General features: G+C 49.4%; 1 protein-coding gene across 3 annotated transcripts in view; it reads right to left on the reverse strand.

Moving 5' to 3' along the window:
- The window catches only part of LOC140388050 (mucin-2-like), a 123,347-nt gene extending 98,713 nt beyond the window's left edge, over positions 1 to 24,634 (reverse strand). For all 3 annotated transcript variants that reach the window (XM_072471645.1, XM_072471646.1, XM_072471644.1), the window contains exons 1-4: positions 24,486 to 24,634; positions 1,821 to 1,889; positions 1,501 to 1,729; positions 939 to 1,056 (exon numbers count right to left, since the gene is read on the reverse strand). In XM_072471645.1, the coding sequence (XP_072327746.1) occupies positions 939 to 1,056; positions 1,501 to 1,729; positions 1,821 to 1,889; positions 24,486 to 24,534 (465 nt within the window). In that variant the 5' untranslated portion in view covers positions 24,535 to 24,634. The remainder of the gene's footprint in view (positions 1 to 938; positions 1,057 to 1,500; positions 1,730 to 1,820; positions 1,890 to 24,485) is intronic.
- Positions 24,635 to 25,339: the final 705 nt, after the last annotated feature.

A 25,339-nucleotide genomic window follows, 5' to 3' on the forward strand; every position in this document is an offset into this window, starting at 1 on the left:
AATCTATTCAATCACAGTCTGAAATGAATTTATGTATGGACAATAAAGTAGCCCTAACAGAGTTTTCAATTCAGTTCAATCCCATTTTGTTGTCCAGACGGAAATTCATTTCAGGCACATTGCTTGTTTGTTATGTTTTTAAAAAATATATATAAATGAATAATAATACTAGAAAGAACGTTCCCCTATTAAAGTGATCTAACTTTAATTCAACATATATTAAAATCTATTCCACTGCATTAGAATAATCAGTGAGTCCCATCATGAGTTCAGGAACTCATTTATCCTGCATCTGAGGTATTGCAGTCTTTTCCCTGAACTCACCCAACATGATGCTGAGACAAGGGTTGATTCCCATTACTCATGACACTCTTTACTTAGGTCAAAACTTTTAGAGAGTGGATTTTATCAAGAAAATCCTGCTCATCAACTGTCTTTGGTATCAAGAAAATCCTGCTCATCAATTCTCTCTGGAATCAATAAAATCCTGCTCATCAATTGTCTCTAGTATCAAGAAAATCCTGCTCATCAATTGTCTCTGTATCCCCCAAGATTCTATTCTTGGCCCCTCCTATTTCTCACTGACATGATTCCCCTCGGTGGCATTATCTGAAAACACTGTCAGTTTCCACATGTACACTGACGACAGTCAGCTCTACCTCAGCGCCACTTCATTTAACTCCTCCACTGTTGCTAAATTTCTGCCGCATTGTCAGACATGTAATTTTGGGTGAGAGTTAATTTTAGACTCTCTGTCCTCAAGGAACCTGCTGAATATTGCTGAATGTTGTTCATATTCGATTGAGCTATTCGAGGGAGCAGCTATAGAATTGCACAAGGAATAGTGCTTCAGAAGTAGGAAGGTAGACATATGTCAAATTGAAGTGTCAATATAAACCACACTAAAAATGCATATAAGGCTCTTATCGTAATCTTACCGACAATGAATCATGGTGATTCCAGATCAGCGATATTGAATGTTTCCTGTTTGTAATGCGTGTGTAAACTCCATATTTCTGGATAGTAATGATTTTATCATCATACGGCAGTTTTATTCTACAAAACAAGTGAGTGGAATCAATCAGTTATTAGGAGCTGAAAGAAAGTCTGTCCTAGTTAAAAAAATAAATCGCTCTCTTCTATAAACAGTTTTATTTAACAAAACAAGTGAGTGGAATCAATCAATTATTAGGAGCTAAAAGAAAGTCTGATCTAGTTAAATAAATAAAAATCATTCTCTTCTATAAACAGGGATATACATGAAACCAGTTGTATGTGCGAAATGTTTTATGTGCTTGGTTTTTTTCTATGGGTTTGGCTATGTGTAATAAAGGTTCTCCTGATATTTGAGGAGCTCTGTCCTCCAGGTATCGACTTCCAAGAGATAATAATTTTGAAGGCTGTCATATTCAATCTTTATAAAGATACATTGAAGAATAGGGAATTTGAAATGGAAGTTTTGTAATCAAACCTACAATAGGTCGTCTGAGGTTAGCTTACATCTCATCTTTAACTCTAACTGTTCCATTCTCTGTGATAATGGAGACACCTTCAATGAGCATGTGAATATGTTGCAGATTGCCATTGGACCCCCTGCGGATCTGTATGTTGAAATCCTCTGCTGGGCCTTTGCACTGTCGGCTCAGTATGAAGTTGCACCTGGAGGTGAAATAAAAGAAATCATCTTGGAAGGTCCTGAATGCTCCTCTCCCCCACGTGTAACAGCTCCCTAAAAGCAAAGATGAAATCATTAGCTCTGATAAGGAAGGGGCTAGAATTTCTCCTTTAATGATGTTTAGTGTGAAAATAATAATACTAACCACCACTGCCATATGGTGGTGTAGCTTCCACAGACCTGGGATCAAGGTAATGCACAGAGGCATCCAAACCTAATTTAAAAGAGAAACTTGTAAATGTGAAGTACAAAAACGCATTTCATTTTGAAAACGATTACAATTACCTTCCTGTGGTTATCCAAGTGTTAACTATTTCTTCAATGAAATCTCACTGTTCTTTTAGCAGGATGTCCTTGTTGGAATCAAACATACTTCAGAGTTCTGTTGTCACGATACCCTGGGGCAATGCAATGTCAATTCCAGCCCCACTTGACCCAGATTCATAACACAGGTGAAATTAGATTTTATTTAAAATACCCAAGGTCTTTGTTGAGCCCAATAAACTACAGTCACCAGGTTTGTAACTTTAAATCACAAATAAACTTTTATTATGTATAGTATTATAATTAAATGGAAAGAAAATGCAAATGACTATTGCCCTATTACCCTTCTCCCAACACCTCCCCTCCCCCCTTCCTGACTACTCCCACTTTCTAAACACACACAGAGACAAACAACAGAGGTGAAAGGGTGTTTGTGAGGGAAAGAAAACATTAATAAAATTAAAGGGTAAGATCTGTGATGCACTGGGATGACTTCCAGTTTATGTCTTTGCTTTTGGTACTTCTTCCTTCTAGGCTTGGGATGGTTTTCTCTGGCAAGGTTGTCTATCTTCTCTGCAGCTTCAAGATTGTTTTTGGGTTCACAGCAAAGGATGTGCCAGGTGCTTACTGCTTTCAGAACAATAGAGCAGGGGCTGGATTCTCCACAAATGGGTCTATGTCCCCATGACGGCATCAAAATGTGGGTGCTTCGCTCTGGACTTTCGTAGCGAAAGTCCAGAATGATTCTCCTACCTGCAGGAGGCTAGCAGGGCTCCGGAGTGCTTCTCGCAGCTCTGGCTGTACATATGGGGCCCTGCACTTCCGGTCGGGAGTCTCTGCATGTGCACGGCGGCGGCTTGTGGCGGCCGCCCCGTGTGACATGGCAGACTCACATGGCGGACCATGATGAATGAAGTAGGTCCCCCCGAGACAGCGTGAGCCCGATCGCTTGCCTGGCCATCTGTGACGCCCCCCTTGGTGAAGGATCCCCCCGCCCCCCATCATGGACTGAGTCCGCAGCCGCCACCGGCCGTTCCCGATGGCCGATAGGTGGTTAGAACCACACCGTCGGGAACTCAGCCAGTTTTCATCAGAGAATCGCTGCGGGGACCTCTGTCAATGGCCCCCTACCCGTGGGGTAGTTCGCGAGCGAGACTCCCGAGCGATTAACATTCAAGTCCACTTGTAAGAGTCATTCCTGTTATTTCCTTTGTTCCCATTTTAAAATTTTTATTATTTTTGGTCCATGAACCCAGGATCGGAATGTGTCGTTAAACAGGAGACTTAGTTAAAACAGCCAGCTTGCCAGAACACTGTGTTCCCAGGTTTTGTCTTTTGGAAAAGAGAAGCCATGCTCTTCGGTACCAAGTGGATGCAATTAACCATTGTAAAAAGCTTGGGCTAATGCCATGTTGTTTTGTTTAAGGGGAGTTAATTATTTTCGGCTTCGTGAAATTATGTCATTGCTGGATGGAGTTAAGTCACAAGACATTTTTGAGAAAGCATTAGCAGTTCTGAGCTAAATGAAGTGTCCACAAATTAGGCAGTTTAACCTCACTGTAAATTAGTTAAAAGAGATTAGCAGTATTTAAAGCAATGCAGACTTGTCTGAGGACAAGGGGGGACTGAAACAAGCCTGCTGAAACAGCTTTGGAAGACTTACAGCCAGAATTTCTAAAAGGAGTGAGATCATTTCTATTAAGCAGTGTCAAGAGATCTCTTTCTTTTTAATAAGAATCTTTATTGTCACAAGTAGGCTTATATTAACACTGCAATGAAATTACTGTGAAAAGCCCCTAGTCGCCACATTCCAGCGCCTGTTCGGGTACACAGGGAGAATTCAGAATGTCCCAATTAAAGAGTTCATAAACAACATCCCAAGGTCAGTCGCAAGCCTCTGTTAAGAATTGGGGAAAATTAAGATTTTAAAAATGAAATTAAGATAAAAGATTATGAACCGGGGGATGTCTGGAGAGACGGTGAGATGCAAATTAGCATATCAGTGAGAAAAGCAAATGGGCGACGAGAGGAAAGGGGGTATAGAAAAGGTAACCTTAAAGTGGAGAGATAAGGAAATTGACACGTATATGCAAAAAAAAAACAATTTTACAGGGTGGATAACACCAAATGGAGAAGTGGCATATCCGTAGCACAGTGACTGGGGGAAGAGGGAGGCAGAGACAAACACAGCCACAGCTACTGGGGCGGCATGGTGGCGCAGTGGTGTGCACTGCTGCCTACGGTGCTGAGGAACGGGTTCGATCCCGGCCCCAGGTCACTGTCTGTGTGGAGATTGCACATTCTCCCCATGGGTTTCACCCCCACCACCCAAAGATATGTAGATTAGGTGAACTGGCCACGCTAAATTGCCCCTGAATTGTAAAAAAGAATTGGGTACTCTAAATTTAAAATAAAAACAGACACAGCTACCATCAGCCACACCCAGCTGCAGAATCAGGCGCCCGAAAACAGGTATTGCTGAATGGGCAGCCGATTAAGATCAAATCTCGAACCAAGCAGATTTTGCCTTAGCTGAATCTGAAGATGGTGTTCCAAAATGTGGCCACATCACCTGTATGTTGTAATTATTTGTTGGATTTAGCTCACAGAGTTATATATAATTGGATGTTATTTGGGAACAAAGGGACTTCTCAGAGTTCAGGAAGCATAGGTAGGTGTAGTCAAGGGGTAATTTCCTGTAGACTCAGAGTCATAGAGTCATACAGTGTGGAAAAGGCCCTTTGGCCCATCGCGTCTATGCCAGTCAAAAACAACCATCTGATTTATTCTAATCCTATTTTCCAGCACTTGGCCCATAGCTTTGTAGCCCTGGGATCGCAAGTGCACATCTAAATACTTCTTAAATATCATGTCTCCACCACCCTTTCAAGCAGGGAGTTCCAAACTCCCACCATCCTCTGGGTAAAAACATTTTTCCTCACATAATCTCTAAATCTCCTGCCCCTCACCTTAATTCTATGACCACTGGTCATTGATCCCTCCACCAAGGGAAATAGTCTCTACCTGTCTACTCTATCCATGCCCCTCATAATTTTATACATCTCAATCATTTTCCCCCTCAGTTTCCTTTGGGAAAACAATCCCAGTCTATCCAATCTCTCTTCATAACTAAAACTCTCCGTCCCAGGCAACATCATGGTTAATCTCCTCAGCACCCTTTCCAGAGCTATCGCATCCTCTCATAATGTGGATTCCAGAACTGCACACAATACTCCAGCTGCGGCTAACCAACATTTTGTACAGTTCCAACATAACCTCCCAGCTCTTAAACTCTTTGCCATGGCTAATAAAGGCAAGTATACCATTGGCCTTCTTAACCACTGTATCCACCTGCTCTGCTACCTTAAGGGACCCGTGTACATGCACACCAAGATCCCTCTGATCCTCGGTGCTTCCCAGGATCCTGCTGTTTATCATCTATTCCATTGCCTTGTTTGTCCTGCCGAAATGCATCACCTCACACTTATCTGGATTGAATTCCATTTGCCATTGATCAGCCCATCTGACCAGCCTGTCTATATCCTCCAGTAATCGGAGGCTATTCTCCTCACTATTTACCAACCCACCAATTTTCGTATCATCCGCAAACTTACTGTTCAACCCTCCTACATTAATATCTAAATCATTTATATAAACCACAAACAGCAAGGGCCCCAACACTAACCTGGACACAGGCTTCCAGTCAGAAAAACACCCCTCGACCATCACCCTCTGCTTCCTGCCACTCAGCCAATTTTGGATCCAAATTTCCATATGTCCTTGGATCCCATAGGCTCTAACCTTCGCTGACAGTTTCCTATGTGGGACCTTAGCAAAAGCCTTGCTGAAGCCGAGGTAGACTTCGTCAAATGCATTGCCCTCATCTACATGCCTGGTCACCTCTTCGAAAAATTCAATCAAGTTAGTGTGGCCATCTAAAATGGCCACCTGCAAAGGATAAAGGGAATTGTGGTCAAGTTAGGACACAGACAGTACACAACCCCTGTGTATTGTGCAAAGGAAAACCAGACTGAACTGAAACTTGCACCTGTTAAAGGTCAATCACCTATTTCCCCAGGACAATAGACTCAAATTAAGGAATAGCAACAGTAGCACACTCGCCAGTGCCACCTCCCCTTATTTGGAGAGGCCCACGTACTTGGGACAATGGTAACAGGACCCACCCAGCCATCGAGGGACCCGCCCCTAATTGGCCAGTATCGATTAGAGTGATCGAGACCCTATCGATCCATTGGGTCCTGAGTTAACCCTGCCCAAAAGGGTGCAAAAGAGAAGAAGGATAAGTGGCCCTGTGCACTAGGGATCGATCTCTTTTGGGACCGGCCTGTGCCCAAACTAATCGCAGCATAACGATCAGCCAAATTCAAGATCCGCGATTGCTACCTGAGAGAGACGAGCCGCAACCGAGACGAACCTGACGATTTCCAGCAGACACACGTAGGGACTCAGATAAAGGCCTTATCTACCTGCATAGAGCCGGTCATCCAGAAGTTCAGTAAAGGTCATCTTAGTTGATAGGTGTAGTTTAATGCGTAGCCGCGTGTATCATTGCACATAGAGATAAGTCTTGTGTTTAATAATAAACTGTCTTTTGAACTAACATACTGGTTGTGTGGTCATTTGGTCAATACAAGAAACATACTCACTGCTTGTGGTTTGTAAATAAAGATAGCAACATTAGTCAGGCATGGCCTCCCCTGAACAAAATCATGCTGACTGTTCCTGATTAATCCCTGCCTCTCCAAATGCAGATTGATTCGGTCTCTCAGAATTGCTTCCAATAGTTTGCCCACCACTGAGGGCAGACTGACTGACCTGTAGTTTCCTGGTTTATCCCTTCCTCCCTTTATCCCCTTAGTAATACTGTGTATAACCATCAGTGGATTATAGTCCTTCTTGTAGTGTGTTTTTTTCCCTTTAAGTTAACAAATATTCTTTATTAATTGTGCGCAGAACAACTGAACTATTCCTCCCTGGTTGACATATTTTTCTCACAGTATACCAAATTACAAATATACACCCAAAAGAACCAGGTTGTAAGGTGACGTTGCGGTTTTGACGTACTCTTGCATTGAACATCAGTCGGGCTCTGAACTATTACTCTTCTGGCTGAGATCAGCTAATCAGCACAGATTGGGAGTGAATATGTCCCCACAGAGTCACCAGGTGAATCCTTTGCTTTAACTGTGCTAAAACCTCTTCATAACCATTTATGGTTTTATACCTTAATTCTGTTAGATTGTTAAACCAAACTGACACAGAGAAGTGCATCGATCCAATGAAAACAAAAATCTAATATGTCGCTCTCTAAATTACATCTTTGTGAAAAAAAATAATTACCTTCTGGAAAGACAGAGAGAATTATTTGGCTATTAGTACGCTAGATGTCTCATAACATCAATCCTTTATTGCCATTTTATTTCCAGATTCAAATTAATTGAATCTAAGTGGCAGGAAACTCTATTCCTTCTTAACAAGGTGAGGATTTTTAACCCTGCAAGATTGTCACTGCCTTGATTGTGCTGGCTGTCGAAGGGTTAAATGTGTTTTGTATTTCCTTGATTTGTTTTTCTCACTTCGCACCCGCCCTCCAGGCATAAACCATGCTGAGGTGCCTGGTTTTCTTGGCAGGTAGCACAGGATGTTGGGCAAGAGTCCGCCCTGGGCGATGTTGACCTTCCTCCTCCCACCAGCTGCTTGTTGATGTAGATTCAAGAATCGGAACTGCCAATGAAGTGCCTCGTTCCAGTGGGTTGCAGAGGAACTGGTTGGTGCAAGATTGAGGGTTACCCTGGATTGACCCCAGAATAACAGCTGAACCTATCAATACTCCAAAAACCAGTGCATAACACAATGTCACGGTGCTTCAACACATTTTATCCGCCTTGTAATATAAACCTGACCCCACCTGAGGCTGAGAGATCCAGGTCAGTGCATTTAACTTTGTTCACTGCCGGCTAACACAGTGGAAATACTCCAAGCCTGCGCCGACCATGCTGCCTGTCTAACCTAAAACCTTCTGCAGTTCCAGGACGCATATCCCTCTATTCCCATCCTATTCATGTATTTATCAAGAAGTCTCTTAAACGTCACTATCGTACCTGCTTCCACCACCTCCTCCGGCAGCGAGTTCCAGGCACCCACTACCCCCTGTGTAAAAAGCTTCCCTCGCACAACTCCTCTAAACTTTGCCACTCACACCGTAAACCTATGTCCCCTAGATAATTCACTCTTCCACCCTTGGAAAAAAAGTGTGTGTGGATGTAGTTGGGTGTACATGTGGTTGTGTGTGTGTGAGTGGGAGTATGTGTCTGTGTGGGAGTTGGGTGTGTGTGTGTGGGTTGGTGCATGTGTGAGTGGTTGTATGTTTGGGTAAGTGTGTGTGGCATATTTGTGTATGGGTATGTGTGGGTGTTTGTGTATATGTGGGGGGTGTATGGGTGTGTTTGTGCATATGTAGGTGTGTGTGCAGGAGGGGTGTCTGTATGTGTGTGGGGGGTCTATGTGTGTGTGTTTGGGTGTGTTTGGGCATGTGTGGGTATGTCTGTGGGCGGGGTTGTTTGTGTGTGTGGGTTTGGATTGGTATTGGGTGTGTGTGGGGAGGATTTGTGTGTAAGTGCTGAGTGATTAGCGGAGCATTTAGACTTTTGAATTCGATGCATTAGCAAACAATCGCCTTTATTTAAACGCATGAAAGCTTGCTGCTGTTCTTTAAATTAACCACTCAATCCATGGGGATGGGGATTGCTAAGAAACATACGCATCTTCCTCTTCCGAAACCATGTTATTATAGGCTGTCTGGGAAAGGGTATAAGGCTTTCAGTTCACTTGCCATCCTGTCCATGACCGACTTCAATTTATATTGTTGCCAATGGGCTTTAAGAGCCCACTGATCCTCCATCACCCTCCATCACCTCTTTTGCCGTTGTGTATCGTGTCTTTTATGCATACACAATGCTTTAACAGCATGTGGTGAGGCGATAATGCACAAAGGAGAATACTTACTGTGGTTCAGTGACTCATTGAAATTCTTGGCTCTTGTTCATCCCAATGAACCACAAGCACATTTAGACAAATCAGCTTGCTGCCCATTCTTAAACAAGCAAAGTAATGAATGTTCTGTTTGGCAACAGAACAAGTGAGCGAACAAGTGAAAGGTTTTCATGGATCACCGGATTTCAATAATTGTTTGGAGCAACTTTCAATCCACACAACTAAAGGGGATTTCACTCCCTTCATGTTCCAATAGTGTGAGACTGTTTTTCTGTGCATCAATAACCAGATTGTAATTCATTCACCCATTTGCATGCCAGCCTCCCTGCACTCCTCTGGAATTATGTACAAATTGCTGTTGATATCTTAGAAATGAAAGGCGCAATAAGCACTGTGGTTTCTGACAAGGATCACCATCCTTTATTACCGCTGCCTCTCTCTCTCGCTCTCTCTCTTTCTCTCTTGTCTCTGTGTAAACGCTTGTCAGATTTTAAAAAGTGCTCAACACAGCTGACTTCTGACTGAAGACTGTTCTGCAGGTTTCACTCAGGGAACATTGCGCAGGATTCTCTGCTGGCACAATTCTCCGTTTCGCCGGTGCCCTTGGGTTTCCCAATGGCGTGGAGCTGCCCCACAATGGGAAGCCCCATTGACTGACCGGCGTAACGGAGCATCCCGCCGGCGCGGTAAGGCAGAAGTGTGGCGCTCGGGTAGCATGGTGGCACAGTGGTTAGCATTGCTGCCTCATGGCACCGAGGTCCCAGGTTCGATCCCGGCTCTGGGTCACTGTCCGTGTGGAGTTTGCACATTCTCCCCATGTCTGTGTGGGTCTCACCCCCCACAACCCAAAGATGTGCAGGCTAGGTTGATTGGCTATTCTAAATCACCCCTTAATTGGAAAAAACGAATTTATTGAAAAAAAAAGAAATGTGGCGCGGCTGGGACAGAGAATCCCGCCCATTGCAGCTTTGTAGTACCCCAATCAAAGCTTAATTTGAGGAGCAAGAGGCAGCACAGTGGTTAGCACTGTTCCATCACAGTGCTAGGGACCCGTGTTCACTTCCCAGCTTGGATCACTGACTGTGCAGAGTCTGCACGTTCTCCCCGTATCTGCGTGGTTTCTGCCAAGTGCTCCAGTTTCCTCCCACAAGTCCCGAAAGAAGTGCTTGTTTGATGAATTGGACATTCTCAATTCTCCCTCAGTGTTCCTGAAAAGGTGCCAAATGTGGCGACTAGGGGATTTTCACAGTAATATCATTGCAGTGTTAATGTAAGCCTACTTGTGACACTAATAAAGATTAAAATAAAAAAATAAAAAAAATCAGAGGCAGGCAACTGCAATCATGAGGTTCATCTCTGCATTTAAACTAAAGGTCAACAGGTGACAGAATGAAGGAAAAAATAGGGTCTTAGATTAATCTAGGGGCTCTGTCTACTCTATGCCCAATATCTGGTGCACTGCGGTGATCAACTGTGTCCTGCACAATCGCAGTCTTTGAAAATGGCCTGGAAATCGAGAACAGCAGAATGCCAATCTGAACACCCCACCCGAGACAGATGGATTTGGCACGAGCAGGACACAGCAAGGTCAACATAGCTGCGGGGGGTGAGAAGAGCTGTGAAACAAACGTCAGCGAGTAAGTCAACCAAAGGGTGCAGAGTGCACACAGGTCTCATCAGTTCAGCTCAGTTAATATCATTGATGCCCAAGTCAGAGATTGTAGGTTCAAATTCTACTGAACAGCACATAATGGTGGCTCACACTTCAATGCTGTACTGAGTGATGTTACCGTTCCAATTGTCATGTGAGAGTACCTTTAAGAAATGGGTGTTTAAGAAATGTACCTTTAAGAAATGGATGTTCATCAGTGATGTCAGAGTGTGGGTGGAGCTGGGCTGTCTGTCAGCTTTTTACTTTTGTTTTAGGCTGTTTGCTGCAGAGTGTGTTTTAGTTTCGTTTTCAGAGCTGGATAGCTGCAGTCACAGCCAGAAGGTGTGTTAGAGTCTCTCTCTGTAATCTAACGACTGTAAATCAATCCTGGTGATTTAAAACTAATAACAGTAGTGACTTTAACCTGATGTGCTTCTGGTAAAAGGTGTTTTAAGTCTTACTTAAGCTTAAAGGATTACTTAGTGTTGTATTCGTTGGGGATTGTATTTGAATTAATGGTTGCTAAGATGTTCACTGTATGTTTTTAAAAAGTTAACTTGAGTTCACAGAATAAACTTTGTTTTGCTTTAAAAAATACTTTTCCATTTCTGCTGTACCACACCTGTAGAGTGGGCCATGTGCTCCCCATACCACAATCTATTAAAAGTTGTGGGTCAGGTGAACTCCATGATACACTTTGGTGTTCTCTAAACCCAGGCCCATAACACAATAATGCTCCATCATTGATTCCTGGTGCATCCATTTAATACCAGCTCCTCAAATCCTCTTCAAAGAACACGTTGTTTCTAGAAATAAGGGGTTGGATTCTCTGCTGCATCTGGAATTCCCATACCGGCGCCGGGCGCAATACTATTCCGATGCTCTGGTCCCCTGCTGGTGGCCGATTTGCATCCTATTTAATGAGCGGGGAACCATATTCTCCAGTCCTCTGGTCGCGAATCATGTAAGAATTGGTCAGGTCCTGGTGAATGTGGCCCTAACATGGTGGACCTCATGGTGGGCCAAGGGGGTAACTCTTAAGAGTTGCCCCCAAAGTCCATTGGAGGGCTACCCTCAGCTCCCCACAATGCAAGATCTCCCCCACCAGACCCATCTCCCACTGCCTCTCCACGACTGACCTCCTAATTAAAGAGACCCCACCAGAGACCCCTAATTAAAGACTCCCACTAGAGAATTCCATAAAAGAGACCCCAGTCTGGAAGCTCCCCAGGAGAGAGACCCCTGTGGAAGGACCTCCAAAAGAGAAGTCCCTGCCTGGGCGCCAACCAGGAGACCCCTGTGGAAGCCACCCAGGTGGAAGACCCTTGTTTTGAATCCCCGCAGAAGAGAGAACATTGTCTGGAAGCTTGCAGAATGAAAGGCTTGCAGATCATGACCATAAGACATTGGAGCAGAATTAGGCCATTCGGCCCATCAAGTCTACTCCACCATTCAATCATGGTTGATATGTTTCTCATCCCCATTTCCTGATTCTCCCCATAACCCCTGATCACCTTATTAATCAAGAACCTATCTATTTCTGTCGGAAAGACCCAGTGATTTGGCCTCCACAGCCTTCTGCGGCAAGAGTTCCACAGATTCACCACCCTCTGGCTGAAGGAATTCCTCCTCATCTCTGTTTTGAAAGATCATCCCTTCAGTCTGAGGCTGTGCTCTTGGGTTCTAGTTTCTCCTACAAGTGGAAAAATCCTCTCCACGTTCACTCAATCTAGGCCTCTCAAAGATCTGAGTGGGTTTAAACCCAGCTGACAAGGAATTGACAGGTACTGCTTCCTCTGCCTGAGCCAGGTGTATTGCCCAGGTGAGTATTAAAGCAATGATTTTTTTTCACAGCCTCTGTCTGGACTGCTCTCTAGCTCCCAGGCAGGGGTCTCTCTTCTTAGGGTCGTCCAAGCAGGGGTCTCTCCTCTGGGGGATCTCTGGTGGGGATCTCTTTAATTAGGGAGTCTCTGGTGGCTGGGGGAGTCGGGTCACCCCTGTACTGGGGGGGTGGGATGGAGGGCGGGGATGAGGGGGTTTGGGATGCGGAGGGGGTGACTCAGTAAAACATTGGGGGGCTTAATTGCGTTTGGGAGGGCGGGGGACTGAATTGTATTGCGGGGAGGAGGTGGGGGCGGAAGGGGGGGGTGGGTTGGCCAATACAAAGATGTGCAGTTTAGGTAGATTGGCCATGCTAAATTGCCCCTTAATGTCCAAAGGTTAGGATGGGTTATGGGGTTACAGATTTGCAGGGGAGTGAGCCCAGGTAGGATTCTCTTTCAAAGGGCCAGTGTAGGCTCAATGAGCCAAATGGCCTTCTTCTGCACTGCAGGGATTCTATGATTATATGAATGCAACTCAACAACTCACTCAGATTTGTGACTTTACAACTTTCCCTCCTGTAAGTAGAGTGCAAATCAGGTGCAATTGACAACCGGCGGCAGACTCCCTGCCATTGTCATTATGTGCACTCTCCACCTTTGAGCTGCGGCTGCCACCCCCCCGCCCCCCCCGCCCCCCATCTGCCTCAGCCCCTGATGACACTGAACCTCAAGAGTACAGCTCACAGAGGATGTCGTAAAGTCAGGAGAGATTAAGCTTTACATGCTGTATTGCCATGATATGACCCTAGTTATTGAGAGCAAGCGAGCTTTCATCAGCCATACAGGAGTCAGACCTCACACAAGCACAGTGACGACCTATGCACTGTCCCACTGCAAGTTGTCATCATCCTCCTGCAATGTAGGGATGATGGATAACCGCTGTGTCCTCAAGTCCTCATGTGCCTTATCACAGAGTGTGTGTGCTGCCATCAGTCAGATAGGTAGGTGAGCAATGCACACAGAAACCACGTGAAGAAAATTGGACGTGCTCATCACCCTCTATGAATCTAGAGGCAATGAGCCTTTCCCGAGCTCATCTGCCTTTTCTGGACATCATGCCTGAAATTTCCTCCCTCAAGGACCTCCTCAGCCTCGTCCCCTTCAATGTCCTCCTCATCGGATGAAATGTGCCACTCCTTCAGCTCCTCCTCAGGCAGTTCCACTTCCTGTTGCAGAGTCAAGTTGACAATACGTGACATCCTCTGCGGATTGTGGGCTCCACCAGACTGACGTAGGCACTGGAATCTCATCTTCAGCATCCCTATGGTCTGCTCCACTAAAGTGGGAGTTGCAAAAATGTACAGGTTAGGTGGACTGGCCATTCTAAATGGCCCCTTAGTGTCCAAAGATGTGTAGGTTAGGTTACATGGTTGTGGGGATGGGGCAGGGGAGTGTGTTCAGGTAGAGTACCCATCCAGAAGGTCGGTGCAGACTTGACGGCCGAATGTTCTCCTCTGTAGGAATTCTATGAAATCAACCACTTCCTCAGTGCGCTTGACCCTGAAGAGCCAATTCTGCAGCCTCTGCGGACCTTAAAAGTTGTCAAGGATCTGAGGGAAGCTGAGGAGTCATCTAAACTCCCTGGGAATTGTGCACACACCTGCAGGATGCAATTGGTGCGATTTCAGGCCAGCTGAACATTCAGCGAGTGGAATTCTATGCGGTTCCCCAGAGCTCTGAGTGCCACATGAGTGACGTCGATGGCACCTTACACCTGTGGAAAACACTACGAGGTTTACGCAAACCCCATTGCTCTTGCATCCTGGCTCTCTTGAGCCCAGTTGAACCGGACAGTGTTGTGTGCCCTCGCGCGTAGATTGGGCCCGTCACCTCCCTCCTTTGGCAGAGTACAACAGCAGGTGGAAAATGCGCCTTTGAAACCGTTGGCGCCTTGCTCCGGATTTAAGTCCAAAAAAGTTGAAGGGATGGGTCCCATGACATCACATGGGTGGTCCCTCCCACCAGAAACCTCTAGTGTTTTTAAAGCTCGAGATGACATTTTTAAAAGCCGCCCCGGTATGCAAAAGTAAAAATAAAACATCCCCCCGCCCCCTCAGCACTCCCCGCTGGCACTGCCGCCACTGGGGGGGGGGGGGGTGAATTGTGGCTAACGCTGTAATACAATTTAACACCAGGCAAGGTGAAATCCTCGGCACAGAGTTTACAGGTAACTTGCTTTGCGGTGACTAACTAAGACCTTGTGAGATCCATTGTTGAGCTGCTTTATTTCACAATTAGTTACCATGTAGAATAGCTGTTGTATTCAGATTGGTTTAGTTTAAACATGGGGCGCGATTCTCCGCTCCCGCGCCGGTTGGGAGAATCGCCTGGGTCGCCAGATTTTCCCGCGACGCTGGTCCGACGCCCTCCCACGATTCTCCCAAGCGGCGAGAACGGGCCCGTCGAGTTCCGCGCGGCGCAGGCCCGGAGAATTGCCCGAGTCACCCAAAATGGCGATTCTCCGGCACCCCCGCTATTCTCTGGGCCGGATGGGCCGAAGTCCCGACGGCGTGAACCTGCTATTTAAAGTCGGCAGCCAGTCGTGCAGGCTGACGCTGACCAGTGAGGATGTGAGCGGACTGTCCCGCAGCTCCTGGAGGTCGGCTTCCCCGAGAAGGCTGCGGCCAACGGGGGGATGAGGGCGAGTATGCAGGTGGGAGGGGGGGGGGGGTGAGGGAGAGTGTGCAGGTGGGAAGGGGGGGGTGAGGGAGAGTGTGCAGGTGGGAGGGGGGGTGAGAGAGAGTGTGCAGGTGGGAGGGGGGTGAGGGAGAGTGTGCAGGTGGGAGGGGGGGTGAGGGAGAGTGTGCAGGTGGGAGGGGGGGGTGAGGGAGAGTGTGCAGGTGGGAGGGGGGTGAGGGAGAGTGTGCAGGTGGGAAGGGGGTGAGGGAGAGTGCGCAGGTGGGAGGGGGGTACAGGGAGAGTGTGCAGGTGGGAGGGGGGGTGAGGGAGAGTGTGCAGGTGGGAGGGGGTGAGGGAGAGTGTGCAGGCGGGTGGGGGGGTGAGGGAGAGTGCAGGTGGGAGGAGGGTGAGGGAGAGTGTGCAGGTGGGAGGGGGGGTGAGGGAGAGTGTGCAGGTGGGAGGGGGGTGAGGGAGAGTGTGCAGGTGGGAGGGGGATGAGGGAGAGTGCAGGTGGGAGGGGGGTGAGGGAGAGTGTGCAGGTGGGAGGGGGGTGAGGGAGAGTGTGCAGGTGGGAGGGGGGGTGAGGGAGAGTGTGCAGGTGGGAGGGGGGGTGAGGGAGAGTGTGCAGGTGGGAGGGGGGTGAGGGAGAGGGTGCAGGTGGGGGGGATGAGGGAGAGTGTGCAGGTGGGGGGAGAGTGTGCAGGTGGGGGGGGGAGTGAGGGAGAATGTGGATGGTATCGTCCATCCGCGGATGCAACATGTCAGCCACCCTGATATGGCAGGACGGTGACGAGGACACGGCCGCAGGTTGTCGTGTGGCTGATGGGCACAGGCGACTGGCACACTGGGAGGAGTACGATGTGAACTGACCGTTGGACGCTGACAGTGACCAGGTGTTAGGCTGGCTGCGTATCTGCAACGCGACCATCCCACCAGGGCACACAGGTATCCCATGCAACCCGGCTGGTGAGGTGTGGAAGAACCTCCGTGTAACATGTCGTTTCTCTGCCCCCCACCACCCTCCTGCAGGTCACCATGTATGCCAACCAGACAGCGATGTTCACTGCCGTGGTTGGAGCCGCAGCTCTGGAGTTTGCCATCTGGCAGCGTAGAGTCAGACGGCCCACTGTGGCTGCACATGCAGCGGTTGCCGGTGCAGCAGAGGGGATGGCCGCGGAGTGGCCCGTCGTCGCCGCGCAGGCCGCAGGCGCTCAGGACCCGAATGTATAGGGGGATGCCAAGGGGAACATTGACCCCCTGGCGGTGAGGAATGCAGAGGAAGTGCTTGAGGGGAAGCAGGAGGAGGAGGAGGAGCAGGAGGATCCACTGATGATGGTGCCAGGGCACCACAGGCGTCCAGCAAGGCCGAGGGTGTACAGTGACAGAATGTCGTTCGAGGCCCTACCGGACATCACATTCAGAAGGAGACTACGGTTCAGCAGGGAGACGTTCGCACATATATGCCACCTCGTGGCGCACCTCGCACCACGTAGAACTGGTGGAGGACACGCGATACCAGTCTCTGTCAAGGTGACGGTGGCCCTAAACTTTTATGTAACCGGTTCCTTCCAGGCGCCGAGCAGGGACCTCTCCGGGATATCACAGGCATCGGTCCACAGGTGCATCAGGGCAGTCACCGACGCCTTGTACGCCATCGCAGACAGGTACATAAAATTCCCCCGAGGACCGAGCACAGCAGGAAGCACGGGCACGTGGATTCGCCAAGGTGGCCAGAACACCGATGGTCCAGGGTATCATTGCACGTCCCCATGCGCCCGCCTGCAGACAACAGGGAAGTGTTCATGAACAGAAAGGGCGCATACACCATGAACATTCAGGTAGTGTGCGACCCCCACATGAAGATCATGCACGTGTGTGCAAAGTACCCCGGGAGTGTGCATGACGCCTACATTCTGGCACAGTCACTCATCCCCGCAATGTTCGATGGATGCGCCCCCCCCCCCCCACCCCCGGCTGAGGGGCTGGTTGCTGGGCGACAAGGGCTATCCATTGAGATCATAGCTGATGACGCCAATACGGAGGCCTCAGACCAACGCGGAGAGCCTATACAACGAGGCCCATGCAGCAACCAGAGGTGTGGTGGAGCGGTGCTTCGGCCTGCTGAAGATGCGATTCAGATGCCTGGACCGCTCTGGAGGGGCCCTGCAGTACCGGCCCGACAGGCTCGGTCGCATAGTTGTGGTCTGCTGTGCGATGAGCAACATTGCCATGGAGAGGGGAGATGACCTGGTGGAGGAGTCGGAGGGAGGACCCGACGGCAACAGAGCAAACACAAACGAGGGGGATGGGGAAGAGGAGGATGCGGAGGAGGAGGATGATGGGGCGCATCAGGGCGGGGGGGAGGGGTACAGGACACAGACACAGACACAGACACAGAAGCTAGTTATGTCCAGGAGGCTGCACGACGGCACTGCCGCGGACAGCGGGCACGCGACGCGTTGGTGGCCGCATGGTTCATGCACTGTGGGGGTGGGATTCGCTGAACACTGCCACTTGCACCGTCACTCCGGCACACGGGCACCACACAGCATCCCCCGCACCTCGCACCGCGTTCACGGCACCAATTCCACATCACCTTACCATTGTAGCACTACGGGATTGCACAACAGTGATGATTGGGTAAGCGGGTGTGATCAGTGCCATATTGAATGATGACAGCCCGCTCTGCGATGAGCTGTGTGCTCAGATTCTCCAGCCGAGGTCTGACTCATGGCTATAGCTGAACCATGCACTCCGGTGGTCAGAGCCTTTGTGACGGATATCTCACCAAATGCCCATGTGGGGTGGCTGGCATCGGTGTGCCGAGGCCAACGGTGTCAGATTATGGGAGGCAGGGGGGAAACGGTCAGCACATCCGGAACAGACCTTGAACGGCTCGTATACCACAATGCCACTCGGTCACCCTCACGAGCCCCCTGGCACCGGACACAGCACAGAGTCTTACAAGTCAAATTCAACAGTGAGTTTATTTTTGTGATTAACATAGGTGCCCTACCCCCTACAACTAAACTGTGCCCTGCACCCGAGCCAACTTCTTACGTGCCTAACTTCTTTGCCTTACGGGCCCTACCACTACGTCTAGGTGTGTTCCCAGATGGTACAGCAGGAGTGGAGGCGGACTGCTGAGAATCACGCCCTTCGACATGGCTCCCCTTTGGCACGCGTTTCCTGGGGCGGCCCGGCTTCGATGGGCCAGGCTGCTTGGCGTGCGTGCTGGATGGCGTTGTGCCACCCTGACCTGCCCGCTGCCCACCAGATGCGCCAGGGACGGAACGGGGGGAGGCCGAGTGTTCGGGACGTCCCTTGATGTAGCTACCGGGAGGGGCCCCAGAACCTCCTCCTCCCTCGGGGAGCACGGTGGCCCCCGGGCCTCACTGTGGGACGGAGATGCAATCGGAGACATGCCCCGTCGCAACACCGACACCTGGCGCTGCCAGTCCTGGAGGCCTGCAGCGGGATCGACCACAGTCCGAATGTTCTCCGAGACGGAGCCCAGGGAGTGCCACATTCCTGCCAAAGACTGTGCGATCTCAACCTGTGAGTGCGCCACGCCATCCATCATGTGCGCCAGGCGGTCAATGCTCTCTGCGAGTGACTGCTGGGACTGTGCCATCGCTTGCTGGGACCGGGCCATGGCATGGTGAGACTCGGCCAGGGCACGGAGAGCGGCGGCAATGTCGTGTTGGCTCTGGCGCATGGCTACCTGTGAGAGGGCAGCCCTCTCCTGGGCCATGGATGACGCGTGCACGTTAAGCCCAACGCCTTGCAGAACCTGACCCATGGCCGAAACTCTTTCACCCATTGACTCCACCGCGGACGCCGCCCGTGTGGTGTCAGCCTGGGTGGCTGCGATGAGCGGCACCACTCCCTGCTCCTGAACACGGATTGACTCCTCCAACTGCGTATGCAGGTCCTGGAAGATGGCCCTCATCCCTTTATTCAGTCCCTGGGTGTCCACATGCATCGATTGTCCGGGTGGGTCAAGTACATCCAGGAACCCGGGAACCATCTGGGTGGCAGCTGTTTGCTGGGCCTGGGCTGCCCTCCAACAGCCCCTCGGCTGCTCCAAACTCCACCTGCTGTACCGGCTCGGCTGTGGGGTGCGCACCAGACTGTGACCCGAGAGCCTCATCACTTATATGCCCAACCGAGGTGAGTGTCTCTGCGATGGTGTATGGTGTGGGAGACAGCAGTGCCGCAAGCTCAAGGTCATCATCCGTTAGGAATTCTGGTCTGTTCTCCTCCCACTCATGGCCCGGCACAAGCTCCATGCCGGCCATGTCGTGCTGACCTCCAGGTGATTCCACCGAGTGTGTGGCCATGATGTGCGAGTCATCTTCAATGTCTGCCCTGTGCCCCTCACTATTGTCTCTCTCGGTGGTGTGAGCGTCCCGGTCCTGCGTCCCATACTGAGAGGTTTCCCCTCCTGTCCGAACGACTACCAAGCTCTGGCGTGCGTCCCTGGGTGCACTTGTGGTTGGTGCTGTTCCACTGTCTCTTGGCCGAGACATCCCTGGACTTCTGCTGGCCGGCCCTGGGGAACATAAAGATTCGGGGTTCGTTATACACAATGTCCCGGGTGTATGGTGGTGGTGGGTGCACAGTGTGAGGGGGGAGGGGATCGAGGCTGCAGTGGGCAATGTGTGAGGGAGACGATGATGGGTTGCGGGGGGTGAGGACATGCAGGGTTGTCTCACTTGCTTCTGCGCCTCCGAGCTGGCATGTTGCGACCCCCCGGGTGGCGGATCCCCCAGTGAGGTCCAGGGCCCTCTGCTCGTAAATGCTGAGGGGGTGCAGGACAGGAGAACCCCCTCCGGTTCTCATACGCTCATGCTGGTTGTGAGCTGTCTTGTCCTGGCCCGGGAGGGGTGTGGGGGGGGGGGGGTGGGGATAAAGCATCACAATCACGCGGCTATCATCAGGGCATGCAGATATAAACTACATATTTGCTGGTTCACGAGACAGCACGCCATGGCATCGCTCCGGGTGGGGTCCCGGGGCTCATGTGGGTTGAGTAAATCGTTGGCCACCCTGACTCCCCCCCAAACCACCCCTGATGCCCCAATGCCCCCCTCACCCCCCCAACCCCACCAATGCCCCAACGCCCCCCTGACCCCCCAAACCATCCCTGATGCCCCAACGCCCCCCTCACCCCCCCAACCCCCCCTGATGCCCTAACGCCCCCCTCACCCCTCAACCCCCCCCCCCAGACCTCCCCACCACCCCACGTCCCTCCCTCGTGCCGGGGGGGGGGGGGGGGTGCTGGCGGCACCCTCATGGCACTTACCCTCACAGCCCGAGTGAGGTCGTGCAGCTTCTTACGACACTGCTCCTCCGTCCGGGGGGTCTGCCCCACAGCAGTGACAGCGGTGCCAACCTCACGCCAACCGCGTCTCACCTCGCTGGATGGTTCCTGGCGATGCCCACGTCTTGGGCAGAGGGCGTCCCTTCTCTGCTCGACCTCATCCAGCAGGGGATCCAGATCCGTGTCCCGGAACCTCGGTGCGGCTCGTCGGGGCTCAGCCATCTATTTCCCTCTCTTCTCCTCTGGGTCCTCTGTGCGCGGTTCGCGCCATTTATGATGCACCGCCGTGTCATTCGGGCGTCGCGCGGTGACGACACGGCTTCCGCGACCTGCCCCCCCGAGGTTCTCGCGGCCCCCGCTCCTAGCCCATTTTCGGGCCCTGAATCGGTCGGGATCGGGCCGTTCACGCCGTCGTGAACCTCGACGGTGTTTACGATGGCGTGGCCACTTCGGCGCGGGAGCGGAGAATCGACCCCCCGATGGGTCGGAGAATCGCCGGGGGCTGGCGTGAATCCCGCCCCCGCCGGTTGCCGAAGTCTCCGGCACCGGATATTCGACGGGGGCGGGAATCGCGGCGCGCCGTTTGGCGGGCCCCCCTGCTCGATTCTTCAGCCCGGATGGGCCGAAGCCCCGCCACTAAAATGCCTGTCCCGCCGGCGTAGATTAAACCACCTACCTTACCGGCGGGACAAGGCGGCGCGGGCGGGCTCCGGGGTCCTGGGGGGGGGGGCGCGGGGCGATCTGGCCCCGGGGGGTGCCCCCATGGTGGCCTGGCCCGCGATCGGGGCCCACCAATCCGCGGGCGGGCCTGTGCCGTGGGGGCACTCTTTCCCTTCCGCCTCCGCCACGGTCTCCACCATGGCGGAGGCAGAAGAGACTCCCTCCAATGCGCATGCGCGGGAATGCCGTCAGCGGCCGCTGACGCTCCGGCGCATGCGCCGCCCGGAGATGTCATTTCCGCGCCAGCTGGCGGGGCACCAAAGTCCTTTTCCGCCAGCTGGCGGGGCGGAAATTCGTCCGCCACTGACCTAGCCCCTAAAGGTTGGGGCTCGGCTCCCAAAGATGCGGAGCATTCCGCACCTTTGGGGCGGCGCGATGCCCGTCTGATTTGCACCGTTTTGGTCGCCAGTTGGCGGACACCGCGCCGTTTCCGGAGAATTTCGCCCCAGAGCCTGGACAAAGCTTTCTCCACAATTTTAATTTAATATGTAAATTTAGGGCCTTTGCAGACCTGACATTGCCCAGACAGATCTTCAGGAGTTCAGAATCGGAGTCTAGGCCACCCAGAATCTAAAACCCACCCTTTGTCAAGTAGTCTGTTGACCTCTGCAGGTATACCAATGTCAACTGTATGGGAAGTCAAGAAGAAGGTTTGGCCACAAGAGGTCTGATAATTGGAATTGTTGCCCTATCTCTCTTATGTTATGGATCTTGAAGGGCGCAGGCTGATGCTGCTCCCTTCAAACCCATTGCCAAAATTTCAGTGCGATGTGGATTTCCAGAGTCTGTGTCACATTGTGTATGGGTCTCAGCCCAGAGCAAAGCCTAGCCAAATTCCAGCAAAAATAGATGCTTTAAAAAATGCAACTTTAAGATAAAACATGCTTTACTTCCAGTTAAGACCAGTTTTGTGTAACTTGTTCACACTTCTAATTGAAACTGGATTTTGCTATCCGCAATCCTAAAGGACAGCACGGTAGCACAGTTGTTAGCACTGTTGCTTTACAGCTCCAGGGTCCCAGGTTTGATTCCCGGTTACTGTGCGGAGCCTGCACATTCTCCCTATGTCTGCGTGGGTTTCCTCCGGATGCTCCAGTTTCCTCCCATAAGTCCCGAAAGACATGCTGTTCGGTGAATTGGACATTCTGAATTCTCCTTCAGTATACCCGAACAGGTGGCGGAATGTGGCGACCAGGGAATTTTCACAGTAACTTCATTGCAGTGTTAATGTAAGCCTACTTGTGACAATAAAGATTATTATTACTTCTAACTTTTTAATACAAACGCAAATTTACCATTTTAATTATTTTGTTTTCCTTTTTAATACATGCAAGGAGAGGCTCTTAAAACACAAGCCTCACTGCCCTCCCTGATCAAATCAATTAATCATACATTCAATGCATGCAGCAGAAAACATTTTCAATTAAGAAATTCACACCATTTCCTCCATTATTTTTACACATGTTGACACCAAATCAACAGAACATCGAACTATAGTTTGTGAAAGTTTATCAAAAGTTTTGCTCGATGAAATACAATATAGAAACACACAGATCTGGTAGCTTGAAGAAAATTTGAAATGCATCAGAATATAATTCAAGAATGGAAAGATTGTGAGCTTTCAATATAATGTGGCGGCATGGTGGCACAGTGGTTAGCTCTGTTGCCTCATAGTACCAGGGACCTGGGTTCAATTCTGCCTTGGGTGACCGTGTCAGCATGGGTTTCCTCCAGGTGCTCCGGTTTCTTCCCACTGTCCAAAGATGTGCAGGTTAGGTGGAGTTACGGGATAGGGCAGGGAAGTGGGTAGGGTGCTCTTTCAGAGGCTCAGTGCAGACTCGAGGGGCTGAATTGCCTCCTTCTGCACTGTAGGGATTCTAAAGAGCCTGAATAAAAGCACAATTTTTAAAAAATCATTCACGGGATGTGGGCGTCGCTGGCTGGGTATTTAAGAGTCAACCACATTGCTGTGGATCCAGGGTAACATGTAGGCCAGATCAAGTAAAGACGGCAGATTTCCATCCCTAATAAACATTAATGAACCAGATGGCTGTTTATGACAATTGACAATGATTTCATGGTCATCATTAGACTTTCAGGGCGGCACGGTGGTGTAGTAGTTAGCACTGCTGCCTATGGCGCTGAGGACACGGGTTCAATCCCAGCCACGGGTCACTGTGTGGAGTTTGCACATTCTCCCTGTATCTGCATGGGTTTCACACCCACAACCCAAAGATGTGCAGGGTAAGTGGTTTGGTCATGCTAAATTGCCCTTTAATTGGAAAAAATAATTGGGTACTCTAAAATTAAAAAAAAATCATTAGACTTTTAATTCCAGGGAGGCATGGTGGCACAGTGGTTAGCAGTGCTACATCACAGCTCCAGGGTCCCGGTTCAATTCCAGCCTCGGGTGACTGTGTGGTGCTTGCAATTTCTCCTCATGTCTGCGTGGGTTTCCTCCGGGTGCTCCGGTTTCATCCCACAGTTCAAAGATGTACAGGTTAGGTGTATTGGCCATGCTAAATTGCCCCTTAGTGTCAAAAAGGTTAGGTGGGGTTACGGGGATAGGATGGAGGTGTGGGCTTAAGTACGGTCCTCTTTCTAAGCGCCGATGCAGACTTGATGGGCCGAATGGTTTCCTTCTGCACTGTAGGGCTTCTATTCTATGATTTTTATTGAATTCAAATTTTACCATCTCCTCTGGTGGGATTCGAACCTAGGTCCCTAGATCATTACCCTGGGTCTCAGGATTACCTGTCCAACGAGAATACCACTCCATCCCCTTGATTTATGCTCCATATATGAGAAATGATTTGTATATAAAATATGAGCATTAGTTTAATTAAAATATGCAACTGATCTGCAATAATGATCTGCAAGGCCCACTTTAAGTAATTTTAGTATTTCATTTGTACATTCTTAAATATATTCGAATTTTACTAAGGGGTATTGCATTAAGACAAGGTGTAGAAATCTCAGACTGTACAGAAGCAAACTCTGCAGCATTGTTAATGTATGTTTCTCAATATTATAGATGGACAACCAGAAGCTTAAGCAAATACATAAACCAAAGCAAAATCCTCGTAAAACAATTAAGCGCTTAGTTTGAGTTCAGTAACTTCTGAAAGGCTATCTATCCAAGATCAAAGTTGCTCATGTAAATTAATGCTTTCACAAAGTTATGCATACATCAACAAAACACTATGCAATGTTAAAATGTTAAAACCACACATATAATCACACAACTCTTACAATATCAGCAAACATTCACCATACAGTGGGTATAATCCCAAAAATGAAATATGTTGAATGTTCATGGAAAGTATTTCTTACTTTTGATTGGGCTGAAAATCACGATGATCAGAAGTAAATAGTATTTCATTGCATTAGTTGAAGATTGAGAGAGAAATGACCATTCCAATGACTTGCTCCCATTAACAGAGTTTCCTTCTTGCAGCTATTTATATTCTTGCAGGTAAGTCCTATTTGAATAGAATGAGGAAGTTAAGAAATAAAGATTTTTAACTCAAGGGAATATTTCCACTCTATAGATCTTTTAATGTGGAAAATTAATCATCTATCTAAGACAAATAGTTTTTTTTAAATTTTAAATGGAATAAAAGCCAGGTACATTGTTTAACCACGAAGGATACAAGGGCTGGTTTTCCATTGGTTCGATTGTGGATAACTACAGGAATCCCTATAACCATTGTAAAATTTAGTGAATGGTCCAGAGATAGCTGATATATTTCTATTCCTGACACTGATTACATTTCTTGGGCGAAATTACATCTTCCCCTCAAGTCAGTTCAATTTATAAGTAACTCCATAGATCCCAGTATTCAACTATACAGAGTATTGTTGACATTTGTTCACATGGTTGTTTAGGTTTCATAGTCAGTTTGGCTGCAATGCGCACCATCGCTATAATGTATTCTCCAGGAGCAGAGGATCCAGACAAATTACTGCAGATGCTGGAATCTGAAACAAATACAGGTAATGCGGGGACAATCTCAGCAGGTCTGACAGCGACTAGGGAGAGAAAACAAAGTTAACGTCTACAGTCTGGATAACTCTTTGTCAATGTGTCTTTCACCTGTTCGCTTTTTTGGGAAGCATTTTTATTGGGAAATAATCTGAGAAAATGTCACTTCCAAGCTCAGTGGGTGTGTTGTCTATAGCATTGT

The sequence above is a fragment of the Scyliorhinus torazame genome, chromosome 13 (genome assembly GCF_047496885.1).
Source record: "Scyliorhinus torazame isolate Kashiwa2021f chromosome 13, sScyTor2.1, whole genome shotgun sequence".
In the NCBI taxonomy this organism is placed as follows: domain Eukaryota; kingdom Metazoa; phylum Chordata; class Chondrichthyes; order Carcharhiniformes; family Scyliorhinidae; genus Scyliorhinus; species Scyliorhinus torazame.